Source organism: Podarcis muralis, chromosome 7, assembly GCF_964188315.1.
Source record: "Podarcis muralis chromosome 7, rPodMur119.hap1.1, whole genome shotgun sequence".
Taxonomy (NCBI): Eukaryota; Metazoa; Chordata; class Lepidosauria; order Squamata; family Lacertidae; genus Podarcis; species Podarcis muralis.
Window position 1 is genome coordinate 75,560,413 of NC_135661.1, and position 15,597 is coordinate 75,576,009.

Genomic DNA, 15,597 nt, shown 5'->3' on the forward strand with positions numbered 1-15,597 from the left:
CGCAAATAATCAACCACAAATCTACCCCTAAGAAGCTGAGTGGCACAGATGGGGAACATGTGGACTACAGCTCCCATCTTCCCTTGGCCCTTGGCCATGCTGGCTGGGGATAATGGGATTTTGAGTCCAACAACATCTCAGATTTAAACTGTTGGCAGCGTTGGCACAGTTGGCAGCGTGGGCAGCCACTATAGGTGCCCATGGAAGCACAGGTGTAGAAGACCAATGTGGCAATCACTGCCTGGTGATCTACAGCCGTTCAAATTTGACATATGCCATAGTTGCTGACTGCAGTAACCCCTATGCCAACAGCAAACTGATAGTACCAGCCAGGATTGGGAAAATATTCTAAACTCATGCAAGAACAGCAGGAAAAGGGAGGGTGTTTGTGGTTGCTGACTTTCAGCTATCTGGTCCAGAGGTCACCAAGGATGCCCAAACAGGAACTTCATCGGATTTGGTAGCACAGGGAATTCATTGAAAACTCTGCCTTCAGCACGTTCACCCTGCTGGTCCCAATTCCAAACTCTGCTGTTTCAGCAGAAAGTGTTATTGGAGTCTGTTTGGTCACTTGAGGTGGTATACAATGCTAGTGCTACTCAAAGCAGTCCTACTAAAGTCAATGGACATGACTAACTCAGATCTATTAATTTCAATGAGTCTACTCAGAGTAGAAGGTAATTTGAGATGATCCATCAGTGGAAACCAAGGACTGGCCTGGACAGACCTTTGATTTGATTCAGCAAGGCGGCTCTTAACGTTGGAACAAATGCGTATTAATCATGGTTCAATTAAAAGACACACACAAAGAAATTCATTGTTCGGCATCGTCAACATGTCCCTGAACACGGAGCAGTTTGGGGAAGTAATGGAATTTTACTGGGAGCTAAGGTGAAAGTTTCTTGGAAATCCAGAACACAGCTTTTGTAACAGCCTCACAACCGAATCATTTCTGCCGTAACTATAACAACACCAGCAAGAATGCTGTGGCCGGGATCCAGAGATGTACTTCAGGCATGCCCGAGGGCTCGGGTACATCCAGTGGGATTTTTTCCTCTCCTTTGAAAAGCAGTCCCCACTCCCCGTCAGTACCATTTCGCAAATTGATTTGGGATTCCCTTGCCATGTGGCAAGTCTCCAAATCTCTCTTGGGTGTGCCAAACTAGTTGTGCGAGTTCTTTGGAATCTTTGGGGCTGCTCTCCATTAGTGCTGATAATCGAGAATCAACATCAGCATTGCAAATGATGTCCAGGCCGGTGCCCACCCACTTGCATTATTAATAAAGGACGCTCCCAACAATAATAGGAAAGGCAGCCTCTGATTTCAATCAATGCCTTCAATGATAGCTGAGAGCTGTTTTACCAAAGCTGTGTACACAGTATACATTTAAAGCACACACACACACATTGAAAAAGAATAATGGGAACAATAGTTTAAGGGTGCTGGAATGGTGGAGCTGAACTACAGTTCCCAGAATTCTTTTTGGTGGAGGGGTGTGTGCTTTAAACAAGATTTAAACAATATACACAGCCTGAGTCTTAACTATTAAAGCCCTCTCTCTCTCTCTCTCTCTCTCTCTCTCTGTTAAGGAAATCTTAAATCAATTAACTGTGAGTTTTAGTTGATTGATCAACTGATTAAATCTGCATACATTTGCATATGAATACAACACTGGGGGAGGGGCACTCTTTCTTTGTTTTTAAATTATGCATGCATGCATCATCATCTCAGAGAAGACACTCCCTCCTGGGTCAGAAGATAGGAGGTAGACCTCACTACAAATGAACAATCCAACCATGGGTTTAAGAATCGCCCTGCTCAATCATCCGAAATGACTATTGAGGTCCAGAATACTCTTTCCACAGTGGCCAATTAGATGCCATCTGGGAGACCCCTCATCAGGGTATGAAGTCTCCTAGGACATAGTAATCAGTTGCATGCTGCCTCTGATTCTGTGCCCAGTCGCCGTGATTAGTAGTTATTGATAGCCTTATCTACAACGAAGCTGGCTGATTCCCTTTTAAAAATACCTAAGTTAGTGGAATTGAGTACTTACATTTACTTTTCAAAAAAAATAAGAAAAAATAAACTTGCCCCCCTTTAATTTGGGGTTCCTTTTTAATTGATCAGAAGGCTTTTAAAAATCCAGCTGATTAATCAATGCTGTGCATATACACTTGGAAATAACTCCTACTGCAGCGGTGGGGGATGCGAGTCCCTCCAAAAGTTATTAGACTCCAACTCTCATCAGCCACAGTCAACATAGCCTATGGGCAGGGATGAGGCCCAGAAACATCTAGAGACCCACAGGTTCCCCAGTCCTGCCCTACTGTGAGGGTAGCCGATGGGTCTCAAACCCTCAGTGAGTTAGGGACTTCCCCTGCATGCGAAGACAGGCTCTGGTGGACTGAGCAGATGAGACTAATAGTGAGTCCAATGGTCAAGAAGGCAGTTACTGCATGTGCTACAGAGTAGCGGTTCTCAACCTGTGGGTCCTCAGATGTTGTTGGACTACAACTCCCATCACCCCTAGCTAGCAAGGCCAGAGTTCAGGGATGATGGGAGTTGTAGTCCAACAACATCTGGGGACCCACAGGTTGAGAACCACTGCTATAGAGGGAAGTTAGGGACAGATGGGGCTTGTCAACCTGGGAAGGTAGCCCATCTAGGAGAAAGGAAACAGGTGTTAAGCCTCTGCTGCCTTGCGGCTATAGTCATTTGTGAGAAAGCCTTTGGGGAGAAATCCTGAGGAAAAATCTGCATCCGCTGCCTTGTGGGACATCTTCCGGAGAAGAAAAGACTAAGGAGTAAACCCTACACAAATCTGGAGTGGACTCCCTAAGATGGTTTGATGGTGTCTTGTACGTCTCCTTCCAGCAACCCCTGCAGCCAAGCTGGTGCCAAACATATTGCTCTGCTTTCCTTTGGACTCCATCGGTGAGGTCAAGAGGGTCTTGTCGTCTGGGCAGGACAGGACCAGCACACACACTGCCCGGTGAGGTCACTTCAGTGCTGACAAAGCAGCAAAACAATGCAGGAGGCAGAGGTTCTGAGTTACCAGCCTCTGCAGCCACAGCAGGCGCTGTGATTCTCCAGCAGCTTGACTTCACCCCCAAAGGCACACTCCGTTGCCTCTTGAGTCAGACGGATGCCAACGACAAGCAAGTAAGGAGAAATTCCTCCCTGGTTAAGGACAAATTCCTGCTACGCTTCCACAGTTGGAGGCAGTGATGTTTCTGAATACCAGTTGCTAGAAAACACAGGGGGGGGGGCAATGCTCTTGTGCTTAAGGGTTGCCCTCAGTCATGTGCAAACAGGATGCTGAACTAGATAAGCCATTAGTCTGATCCAGCACGACATCTTTTTGTTCTTAGGTTCTCAATTGCGCTTAGCATTGCGACCTAAATACTGAAGTCCTGCAGGATGGATGGATAGCCACACATAGATTTTTGTGCATGCAACTAACATGTGCAGGGGGGGGGGCACACAAAACTGGCTGGAGAAATTTGGGGTTTTCTGAGACTCCTCGCTCTCATTTCTAAGACTGCAAGTTGTCTTAAAAAACAACAAAAACCCCAACAACTCCCAAGTTGTGCTTGAAAAAGTATGGGCAATACCTGCCAGAGAGGTGGCTGAAAATGGTTTCTCAGTGGCCATTGGAGGGAAGTAGAATTCCTGAATAGCAAACTCTCCTTCCCTGTAATGAGTCAAACCAGAATAAATGATGGAACATTTTAAGTAAAGACCACAAAATTAATTATGCAATAGAAGAGATATCAGGCAACATTGCTCAATTTGCATAATTTAGACAAGCCCCAGAATTCAGTTTCTCTTTGTGCAAAGTTTGTATACCTGGGTGCAGAGCTATATTTTACTAATTATACGGGGCAGGTTTAATTTTTAAAAATTTATTTTGGAGCACTCACAACCCTTGTTAGGGCTCTGTAGTTCTGGGGTGAGAGAAGTTCTCTTTACTTTCTCCTCCAATGTCCTTTCCCCCAAGGAACTGAGAAATGAGACCCTTAGCTGACTTTTTACATCAGTTAGCTGTCTAGGATCCCTCTCTCAGAATTAAGTCCTACTACTTGGCAGATTTTGAGGCAAACGTCACACAAAGGATGACCAATTTTGGCATTCGTGCAGCCAGAATTAGACTGAAATTTGCAGAAGTAAATCCGATTAATTGCAAGGAGGAACATTTGTTCCACTCGATGATCCAAATTGCGCCAACGGACGTATAAACCTGTCTGCTGCTTTTTATCCCAGCCATGAGTTTGTCTCCCTGCCTACCTGCTTCTTTCTTTAACTGTTTCTTTGCAGCAGGATATTACGATGGCCCAAAGCCAGCTATCGCAATACAGAAATGAAAGAAAATAAGTCTACAGATTTAAACAATGAAAACTTTCAAGATTCTGTTCCAAGAAATACAGAATGTATTGGGAAAAGGCAAAGATGTAGATCATTGTGGCTTCTGCTCAGAGTCCTCACACACTGAAATCACCAGTGGCTAGTGACTCTCTGGCAGGAAGGTAAAGGGACCCCTGACCATTAGGTCCAGTCGTGGCCAACTCTGGGGTTGCGGCGCTCATCTCGCTTTATTGGCCAAGGGAGTCGGTGTACAGCTTCTGGGACATGTGGCCAGCAGGACTAAGCTGCTTCTGGTGAACCAGAGCAGCGCACAGAAACGCCGTTTACCTTCCCGCCGGAGTGGTACCTATTTATCTACTTGCACTTTGACGTGCTTTCAAACTGCTAGGTTGGCAGGAGCAGGGACCGAGCAACATGGCATTGTGGGGATTTGAACCACCGACCTTCTGATTGGCAAGCCCTAGGCTGTGTGGTTTAACCCACAGTGCCACCCGCGTCCCAGGAAGTACCTATAGCCACTGCAAATATCTGGTAGGAGGGCTGACACCCACACCAGACATTTAAAGCACTTTTAGACCACTTTGAACAGTCACCACTTCCCCTCAAAGACTCCTGGGACCATAGATGCCAACTCCCTGAGGACCTAGGTGTCCGAGCAGCCACAAACATTCCCCATGAAGCGGCTGGGCACCCACAAATTTCAGTACCAGGGTCATTCATGTTGCATGGCACCCATAACCCCGGGCACCCATGGTCACAGGGCCAAACTGGCACTCCTGTCTGGGACCTGCAGTTTGTTAAGGGTGCTGAGGAATCACTGCACTGTGAGGGCTCCCCTAACAACCCTTAGCGCCCTTAATACACACTACAATTCCCAGGATTCTTTGTGGGAAGCCATGACTCTCTAAAGTGGCATGGTGCTGCTTTAAAGGTACAGTGTAGATGCGAACCTAGCCAACATTATATAAGCCAGGAGCAGAAAACTTTTTTCCACCCAAGGGCCACATTTCTTATTGGGCAGCTTTCTGAAGGCTGGCTAATAGGTGACAGTCCATGCATGCAAAAGTCAGAGGTTTCTCTCTCCATTCAGGCAATAGGTGTTATTATAGATTGATACCTTTCAGCCAAGCAAAGTATTATTATTATTATTATTATTATTATTATTATTATTATTATTGTTATTATTATTATTATTATTATTATTATTATTATTATTATTATCATTATCATGCCCTTCATCCAAGGATCACAGGCTAGTTCACAAGTACAGTGGTACCTCGGGTTGCAAACACCTTGGGTTACAAACACTTCGGGTTACAGACTCTGCTAACTGGGAAGTAGTACCTCGGGTTAAGATCTTTACCTCAGGATGAGAACAGAAATCACACAGCGGCAGCACGGTGGAAGAGGGAGGCCCCATTAGCTAAAGCGGTACCTCAGGTTAAGAACGGTTTCAGGTTATGAATGGACCTCCGGAACGAATTAAGTTCGTAACAAGAAGTACCACTGTACTGGAAGAAGAGGCAGGGCTAGCCTGGAGAATGTCCCAAGTGCCAGGAAAAGAAGCCTGAAAGAGATACATTTGGTCCCTGAACCTGAGATCACCATCCTTGATGTACTAAGAACGTAACTGTTCGCTGATGATCAGCTCCTGGCACAAGATTCGGACATCACCAGAGCCTGTGGCTAACCAATCAGCAAACAACACCTTTGCCTGGTGCTGACTAAGGCTGTCACATGCAGCAGAATGAGACGGTGGAATCCCAAGGTAAGGAGCAGCGAGTGGACTGCACCACTTCAATCCAAAGGTTGAGGCTCCAGTTTTGAATGCTTCTGCAAGGGAGAGGGAAGGAACAAACTCTCCATAACTCAAGATCTTGACCCACTCCCCCTTGAGCTAGTTTGCAGGATATTTTATTTTATTTCGCAAAGGGAAATATTTTTAAAATTGTGACACACACCCTTCATAATTCTGGAAGTCAGGCACATCCAATGAAGCTAAATGTTAGAATATGCAGGATGGACAAAGGAATGCATTTCTTCAAGTAGAGCAGGGCGAAACTATGGAACTCACTGCTGCAATAGCCACCAACCTAGCATCACAGAATCATACAATCATAGAGTTGGAAGGGACCCCAAGGATCATCCCTGCTGTAGTGCAGGAATCTTGACTAAAGCATGGCAGATGGCTTAAAAACCTCCAAGGAAGGAGAGTCCACAACCTGCTGAGAGGGACTATTCCCTGAATGGCTTTTAGATAGCAAGATCAGACTATCAATGGCTACTAGGTATATTCTACCTTCACTGTCGGAGCCAACGACCAGTTGCTGGCCAGCTCCTGCTTGTGGGCTCCCCATTGGCCACTGTGAGATCAAGGTGCTGGACTAGATGGGTCTTTGGTCTGGGACCCAGTAGGGTTCTTTCTGATGGATGCCATGATAGCAGATGCACACAGGTAAATCAGGTCAACCTCACTGCTAGGCACAGGTTTTCCAGGTGCCTCATCCACCAAAGCTAACTCGGAGAAATCACAACCGACTAGTCTGCCACTGACAAAGTTGAGAGTGCCAACCATATCGAACCTATAACAAAGCCAACGTTGTTGCATCACCGCCATGTACTCAACACTCAGGATCAAATCAATCTTCAGCGTCTGACCACTCGGTACGTACAGTATGGTTTAGTGCCACTGCTGTGGAAACTCTGCAAGTAGCTGGCAGCCCGTGCCATCAAAACCGACAGGTACAAATTGGACATTAACAGATTTAGACTGGGAATCAGAAGGCAGTTAATATTAAGAGGTGTAAAATTATGGGGCAGTCTCCCCGGAATGGCGATTTGAGCGAAAAGACCCTTGTGAACATCGGGAAGTTGGATAAATTTAGAGGGGATCAACTGGTGATTACTTTTCTCAAGCTTCATGGGAGTCGGAAAGGTTTTGTTTTGGCCCAGCTTCTCCTCTGCATGCAGAAGGCTGGCTCCGCCATTAGGCAGTATGAGGCACTCGCCTCAGGCGGTTTGATCTTGAATGTCATGAAAGGGCAGCAAATTGTTAGTTACTGCATTTCTCTTGCCAGAGCGCTGGAGAGATGCTTATTTTCTGCCTCAGGTGCCAGAATAACCCAGTTGGCCTTGGGTAGCATGCACCTTGACTTGGGGCAGGGGTGCATTTGCAACGAGGCAGCGCATGGTCTTGGGCCAGGCGGCTGAGAGGCAGCAAACAAAATGCCATTCTGGATAGATCTGTAGATGTGGGGAAGGGCTGTGGCTCAGTGGCAGAGTGCATGCTTTGCTTGCAGAAGCTCCCAGGTTCAGTCCTCAGCATCTCTGTGAGGCACTGGAAGAGACCCATGGAGAAACCATGGAGAGCTGCTGTCAGGTGGTGCTGACAGCACTGAGCTATATGGATCAATGGTCTGACTCAGTGCTTTTTTTCCAGGAAAAATAGGTGCCTTAACTCACCACAGAGTTGTTACAATAAGTCACCAGGTGACTCTGAGCACCCTGAACAGATGCCAGTTTGCCAGCAACTGTGTTCACCACACATGGAGGTGCTTAAAACTATGGCAAACTAGCTGGTTTTAGGGGTCACCCCTGGTTCTGGTGCAAGTCAAATAAATGTGCTTCCATCTCCCTCCTTCTCTTAGATTCGGGCAAATGGCTAGGGCAGTTCAGAAGGGCCCTCAAGCAAACGCACACATGTGCAATGGTAGAGGCCTGCCTGGAAAGCTTAAAACCTGTTGTCAGGGGCTCAGGAGCAGAGGCACAGGAAAGGGAGGAAATAGAGAGCGAGGGGGAGGAATCCGAAGGAAATGTTAGCGATGACAGTGGTCCGAGGTCTCTGAGTCTTTCCAGCGAATCGGAAGATTCACAGAAAGGGGCTCCCATGGTCAGAGCAAGGGGGGTGCCTAGGGGGACACCCCAGGAAGAAGGGGCCAGAGGGGACTCAGAGAGCAGCAGTTGGAAATCAGGACCAGCTTCCCCACCAGAGCGCAGTAGGGGGGAGGAGTCCCAGGTATCGGGATCAGGAAGCTCACCACCAGCGGGAGGAGAGGAGTCAGGGTTGGCCACGCCTCCATCGGAGAGCGAGGAAACGGTCAAGAGGAAGGTTAGAGGCTGGGCGCGCGCGCCAAGTTCAAATGTACAGGAGGGCGGCGCAGTTGGCAGCCCGGATAGGGAGCCAGGTCCCAAAGCCCGCCGAAAGGAGGGGGAGGAGTCAGGGGGGTCAGCGTCAGAAGAGTCCAGAAAGGAGGAGACCCCGGGGGGCAGAAGGACCCAGAGGAGAAAGGAGAGACGGAAGAGGTGGAGTAAGGTTAGAGTCTTAAGCTGGTGTACAGGGGGTGGAGACTCAGATGGAGCTTCGCCGGTCTAGCCTCTAAGACGTAGAGCTGGGGCGCTGCGGCTTGAAAATGGAAACTGTACTTTAATAAAGACTTTTGTACATTACTACCGGCTAGCGTTGGTCCTCTGTGAGCTGGGACCTGGAGCCAGCTCTGACACCTGTGTTCCTCTGCTTTTGCCTTTCCTTGGTCACCTAAGGTAGATCTACCAGGTATGTTTAGCCTGAGTAAGAGAAGACTGAGGAGCAGCACAGTAGCATCCTTCCAACAAGGCTGGATTGCTATTGCACTCCCAAGGCAAGCAAGAAAAGACCAAACTGGCTTAAGTTGCAGGAGGGCAGATAGCAGCTGAACATTAGCAGAAACTTATTTATGGTACAATCTGTTTGATAAAGGAACCAATTACCTAGGGCAGTGGATGAGCTCTCCCTCACTGGAAGTATTCAGGCAGAAGCTGGGCAGCCATCTGTTTAGGGTGGTCTAGCTCTGAATTCATAAGAACACAAGAAGAACCTGCTGGATCAGGCCCATGGCCCATCTAGTCCAGCATCCTGTTCCCACAGTGGCCAACCAGATGCTTGTGGGAAACCTGCGACCAGGACCTGAACACAAGAAAGTTCTCCCCTCCTGTGGTATTCAGAAGCATTATTTCTTCCATGAATTTGTCCAATCCTCTTTTAAAGCCACCCAGTTCCCTTTACTGAGCAACTCTATGATTCTGGGATCTATTAGCATGTTCAGCGACTGCACACACACCATACATTTAAAGCACGTGACTTGCCCAAGAATAGTTTGTTCCAGGTGCTGGGAATTGTAGCTGCGTGAGAAGGTACAGTTCCCAGAAATCTTTGCAGGAAGCAATGTGAATGTATGGTGTGTGGTAGTGTATGTCTCCACGCCAAGTGCTGGGGACAAGCCAGAATTGTGTTGTGGTTAGAGCGTAAGACTAGGGCCTGGGAGACCAGAGTTCAAGTCCCCACTCCACCATGATGCTCACTTGCTGACCTAGGGTTAGTCACAGTTTTTCAGCCTAACTTACCTCACAGAGTTCCAAAAGGCATTTGACTGGCTGGTGTGGGAAACAGGATGCTAGGCCTGATGGAGCTTTGGTCTTGCCCAGGGGTGTCCACAGATATGCTTTTTCTTACTTCCTGAACTTTTGGAAAAGATGCAAACCTGACCTTTTCGACAAATTCACGGAGCATTGGGCTACTGACAGACTATTAGCCCCAGCAGCTGAATGGAATCTTCAGGTCCAGTGATAGCCTACCTCTGAGTACCAGGTAGCTTTCATGTCTTGCTCATTAGCTTTTAGACAAGTCAGACTAATGGTCCATCTAGGCCAGTATTGTGCACATTCACTGGAAGCAGCTTTCCTGGGTTTCCCCAGCACAGCTTGGAGATGCTCCAGGAATTGAGCCAGGGAACTTCTATACTCAAAGCAGAGGCACTGAGTTACAGCTCCTCCAACCCCACAAAAAAAGAAGAATTAGATTTGTTCACCGGTGTTCCTGTTGCTCCTCTCCATCCTTTGCAATGGCAAAGGATATTGAGAAGCTGGAATGTGTGCAGAGCAGGGCAACCAAGATGATCAAGGGTCTGGAAACCAAGCTTCTTGAGGGACGGTTGAGGGAGTTGGGTATGTTTGGCCCAGAAAAGGAGACTAACAAGAGATAAGATAGCCATCTTAAGGGCTGTCATATGGAGGAGGGAGCATGCTTGTTTTCTCCTGCTCTGGAGGCTGGGACCCAAACCAATGGCTTCAAATTGCAAGAAAGGAGATTCTGATTAAACATCAGGAAGAACTTTCTGACATTGAGAGCTTTTCGACCGTGGATGTGGTGGACTCTCCTTCTATGAAGGTTTTTAAGCAGAGCTTGGATGGCCATCTGTCATGGATGCTTCAGCTGAGATTCCTGCATTGCAGGGGGTTGGAATAGATGGCCTTCGGTGTCCCTTCCAACTCTACAGTTCTATGAATCTATAAAATCACAGCGTAAAGCCAGTAGGCACAAGGTCAGTAACAGCCAGTGCAAATAGCACAAACTCAGACAACCTCGTCCTGACACTCCCAGCCATACTAATACCTGCAACAGAAAAATCTCTGCAGCCTTCCATGCCACTGCCAATACTTCTGAACAAAGTAATCCCAATCATATCAGCTGGGAGTAGATGTCAATCATGCATGCAAATAAGCAGGAATTTCAAGGAGTTGTACTTTCTGTGTCCTGAGCCTGACGTTACACGCCGCAGATTAATGTTCGAAGTGGGAGAAGCAGACATGCTCCCTGCGCGGGGACAACTGATCCATTTCCCACCATTGGCAGCAGGGCGGCGGGGGGGTGTTGGGGGGGGGGGGCGGCGCAAGCCACTGCACCTTAAAGCCAATCAGGCTGATTTACACTTTCACTTACCAGTCTGATACACAGATTGGGGTGGAGTTACTCTTTGGCTTTCGCACTTCTGCATTTTGTGAGACAGTTCTCATCTAAAATAAAAGCCCTCACATGCACACAAGCGTGTGCATTAGATGCATATTTTAGTTCCAAATCTTGGGGAGGGGGGAGAGAATGCTTATTTTAGAATGAAACCTATACAGAAACGTGCAGACATACATCTTCTTTGAATGGAAAGTGTGCGAAATATGTATTTTACATTTGAAGGTGTACAAAAATGCCTTTTCCTGCAGGTTTTTGTTTTTTTTAAAAAAAACATTATTGCAGAATGATGTTGAAACTGGGCAGAAAAGATTTAGATTCTGGCATGGATCAGGAATTCAGTGATAGGGCCACACTTTTGCTTGCATGAGATGCTCGCAGTTCAGTCCGATATTTTCAGTTATAGGAACTCATAGGAACACAGGTGCCATACCACAACTATCTATTTGCCCATCTAGTCCAATATTGTCCACACTGACCAGCAGCAGCCCTCTGGGATCTTGGGCAGAAGTGGGCTTTCACAATGCCAGTTACCTGCTCCTCTCAAGTGGAAATGTCGAAGTATTTTACCCCATTCAAAGCATCTGTTCTATGATTAAGCTATGGTCTCTCTCCCTAAATTGTAAAGCATGGGTAGGCAAACTAAGGCCCGGGGGCCAGATCAGGCCCAATCGCCTTCTAAATCTGGGCTGCAGACAGTCTGGGAATCAACGTGTTTTTACATGAGTAGAATGTGTCCTTTTATTTAAAATGGATCTCTGGGTCATTTGTGGGGCATAGGAATTCAGTCATATTTAAAATATAGTTCGGCCCCCCACAAGGGGGGACAGTGGACAGTGGACCGGCCCCCTGCTGAAAAAGTTTGCTGACCCCTGTTGTAAAAGGTTTTAGGTACAGTAGGTGGGTTTGGGGGGGGGGGGGAGGGAAACAGCTCCTGGAACCTCAAGTGCCCTCTGCAGTCACAGCAAGTAGTCCTGTTGGGTTGGGTGGGCCCGCTGAACTGCCTTCCATTATCCTGCCCCCAACACACAGATCCAAATCCCACCAGCCACGCTGGCACAAACCCCAGATACCCACTTGTATTTACATCAAAACCTCTGAGCTTCGTCAGGCTCTGCCAATGAAACTGCTCATTCTGGTGATGCCACCACTGTGTGGCACCAGCCAACAGTGGCTGGTTGGCAATGAATGTCACCCCAGTAGCCAGTGAGAACGCTGCTCTCAAAATAGACCAGAGTCAGAGCACCTGCTGTCCACAGACCCGACCCATGGCTTGAGCATGGGCACTACTGTGAGAGAGAGAGAGAGAGAGAGAGAGAGAGAGAGAGTTGCACTGATGGAAAAGGCCTTTCCATAAAAGGCTGATCCAACTATTCAGAGCCCACAGAAAGGTAGCCAGGTTAGTTTGCTGTAACAAAAATAACAGAAGAGGCCTTCAGCACCAGAATATGAACAAACTCATTATTGGATACATAGGCAGTGGTCCACAGAAGGTCATGCAGCTACAGATTTGCTGGTCTCTAAGGTGGTATGGGATTGGTCTGGGTTGTTCATGCTGACCAGATGTCTTCCAATTCCATCAACTGAACAATACCCACACCAGAACCTCATTGCCAACAAGGGGATGCAGATGTCACAATCACCCAAATGACCCTTGTGATTTGATTTGATTTTACTACTGTTAATACTAGTGTTTCCTGTCACACCAACCTCTGCAAATTGGGAGAGGGTAGATGAGGAAGTTCTTCTCCTTCCCTCCCCACCTTCCTCTTTCTTTCTCATAAGGTATGAAGGCTCAGGACTACTCAGTTAAATTGTTTGGCAGTACATTCAGGAGAGATGAGAGAGAAGTAACATATAATTAATTTATGGCATTCATGACCACAGGATATGATGATGATGTCCGCTAGCTTTAGATGGAGTAGGCAAATTCATGAAAGATAGATCTGTTGATGGCGGAGACCCAGGACAGCCTCCCAGGATAGAATGTGGACCTCCTCTTTCAGGAATTGTGCGTCTCTGCATGCCAGGTGCAGGGGGAATCTGGGAGATGGCTGTCCTGTCACGGCTGGAAACAGAACATTGGAGTAGGTAGACCTTTGGGCAGACCCACCAGGGTTCTCACAATCCCATTTTAAATGATAAAGCCATCCACAATGTTCCAAAACACTAGCCTGGCATTAGCCTGACCTGCAGTGCCACAGCTCCAAGTAACCACACTTACAACGCCTCACCTAACCACCCCACGGTCAGTGCCAGCAACCGCACCAAAATGCCAATGTTGGCATCTGCGCTGAAATCAGGGCCATTGGTCAAGCCATGGCAATGATGCCTGTCCACCCCACCACTACCACCCAATGACAAGATTAGGTCTACACGCAAGGCCAGGATCGGTGGCATCAAATTCTCACCAGGTGATGGAGTGGTGGGCTTTGGAAGGGCGGCAAAGGGAGACAGCAGGCCAAGGATGAGAAGCAAGCATTGAAACCCAAGCAGACAGATCCTCTGCATGTTTACTTGGAAAGGAGTCCCCCTGAGTTCAATGGGACCCATTCCCAAGTAAGTGCTGTATGTACACAATGTTGCAGTCTCACTGTCCCAAAGTGAGCACCATGGCATGGTCTCTCTGTGTGCTTCTCTTACCTTCTACAGCGTCCATCCCAACATCTATCCTCTGGGTTCATCTATGCCTCTATAAATATTCTGGTCATCATCAGCACCACCATCACCTATCATCACCTCTCTTCTTTTCCCCAATCCCATCTCCCTCCCTCCCTCTCTCACACACGCATTACACAAGTCCCCTTTTTGCTCTTTGTTTATTCCCCCACAAATGTATCCATCTGGTGATTAGCATCCATACAAGCCGTTCATTCATAGACCAGGGTGTCTCCATCCCTCTCCATCTCTCTCCTGTATGGTCATCTCTCCAACATATTAGGAACACACAAATCCCCTCCTGTTTCTCTCCAGATCTGCACCCTGCGCCCAGGAACCCCTCTCTTCCCTCCACCCGCCAGAACCCTTTGCAGATCTTTAGGCGGCTTGCTCCCACTCTGCCCACAACTACCCCGTGGCAAACAAGTCGTGCAAAGAGGCAAGCGGCGCACTTAATTAACGACCGGCATCTCCGACGTTAGCTATCCGTGGCAGGAAATGTACAGTAAGCATTCAGATACGCAGACCGAACGGTCCGGCGGAGAGAGTGAGCCGGATGTTGGAAAGGAGGTGCCAAAATTGTGCATTCACAAAGCACGCATGCAGTTGTTGTGACACCTCATTGGGAGGGGGGGGGCGAGAGAGATCTGGGTTTCCGTGGCATGCATCTGCGACCAAGAACGACGTATCCCTAAGGGGCCGCGCGGATATTTGCAACGCGGTTGGGGGTGGGGAACCCCACGCTTATACTTGGGACAACTCCAAGATACCTCGGCGAAATGTAGCCCCCCCCCCCCCAAAAAAAAGACCCCAATCGTGCGCACAGCCACGCACATCTGTGGCGCTCGGTTGGTCTGCAGACCCAGGGACAGAGCACCGCGCAACTGTGCTACAGAGATGCTCCCAGCGCATCGGTGCAACTGCGCTACCGCCGTGGCACGCCACACAGCCGTGTCTCCCCGTGGCGCGCGCACAGGTACGCATTGGGTATTCCGTCCGCGCACTCCTGCTCTCCCAGCCCAGCCCCCCGCAAACCACCACCAGCACCACGCAAACCCCGCCACCGCCACCCCGCGCAGCCGGAATGCAGCACCTTGATAGAGGAACAGCATCCCCATCCTGTAGAGGAGCGTGACCAGGAGTGCGCAGTGCATGTCTCTGGCTGGTCCTGGGTGCCGGCTGGGGGGCGATGCTGCAGCAGCTGCCGGAGGAGGAGGAGGAGGAGGCGGCAGAGGAGGAGGAGAGCGAGACACAGGCAGCGATGGAGGGAGATACAGGCTGGCTCTCGCATTCAACCCACCGCCAGCCTTGCTGCATCTCATGAGAGGGGGGGTGTATTGTGGAGGGAAGAGAGGAGGGAGGAGGAGGGGAGAGAGAGGGAGCTACTGAAGGGGGTGAGAATTCTGACAGACAGCTGGGCAGAGATGAGGGACGCGCCCGGCAGGGCCAATCCGGAGTCCGGGTGGCTGGGAAAGGGGCCGGGCATGCAAATAAGGAGGGAGGGGGGCCGCCAATGGGAGGGAGGGAGATGAGGCTGGTGGGACGGGCCGAGGAAGGGGGGGCTGATTTATGAGGGGCTCTTTGTTACTGCAGCAATGCTGGGGATGAGGAGAGTGGGGAGGAAAGAGAGCAACCCCCCCCTCACAGAGCCAGGGAAACCCAGAGAGATCCCGGCTAGGCTGTTAAGCCCCCTCTTCCCTCCCTCACCCAGTCCCCTTCCTCCGGCTTCCCCCATAGAGGAGCATCTTCTGTGGGTACCTCCTGGGGATGGAACGGAGGAAGGGAGTTAACT

At 48.8% G+C, this 15,597-nt stretch overlaps 1 protein-coding gene across 2 annotated transcripts in view; it reads right to left on the bottom strand.

Moving 5' to 3' along the window:
• The window catches only part of IGLON5 (IgLON family member 5), a 140,254-nt gene extending 124,982 nt beyond the window's left edge, over positions 1-15,272 (bottom strand). Inside the window, exon 1 of one of the 2 annotated variants that reach the window (XM_028742524.2) lies at positions 14,899-15,272. In XM_028742524.2, coding sequence (XP_028598357.2) covers positions 14,899-15,127 — 229 coding nt within the window. In that variant the 5' untranslated portion in view covers positions 15,128-15,272. The remainder of the gene's footprint in view (positions 1-14,898) is intronic. The other variant, XM_028742525.2, reaches the window with a different exon arrangement.
• Between the last annotated feature and the right edge of the window lie 325 nt (positions 15,273-15,597).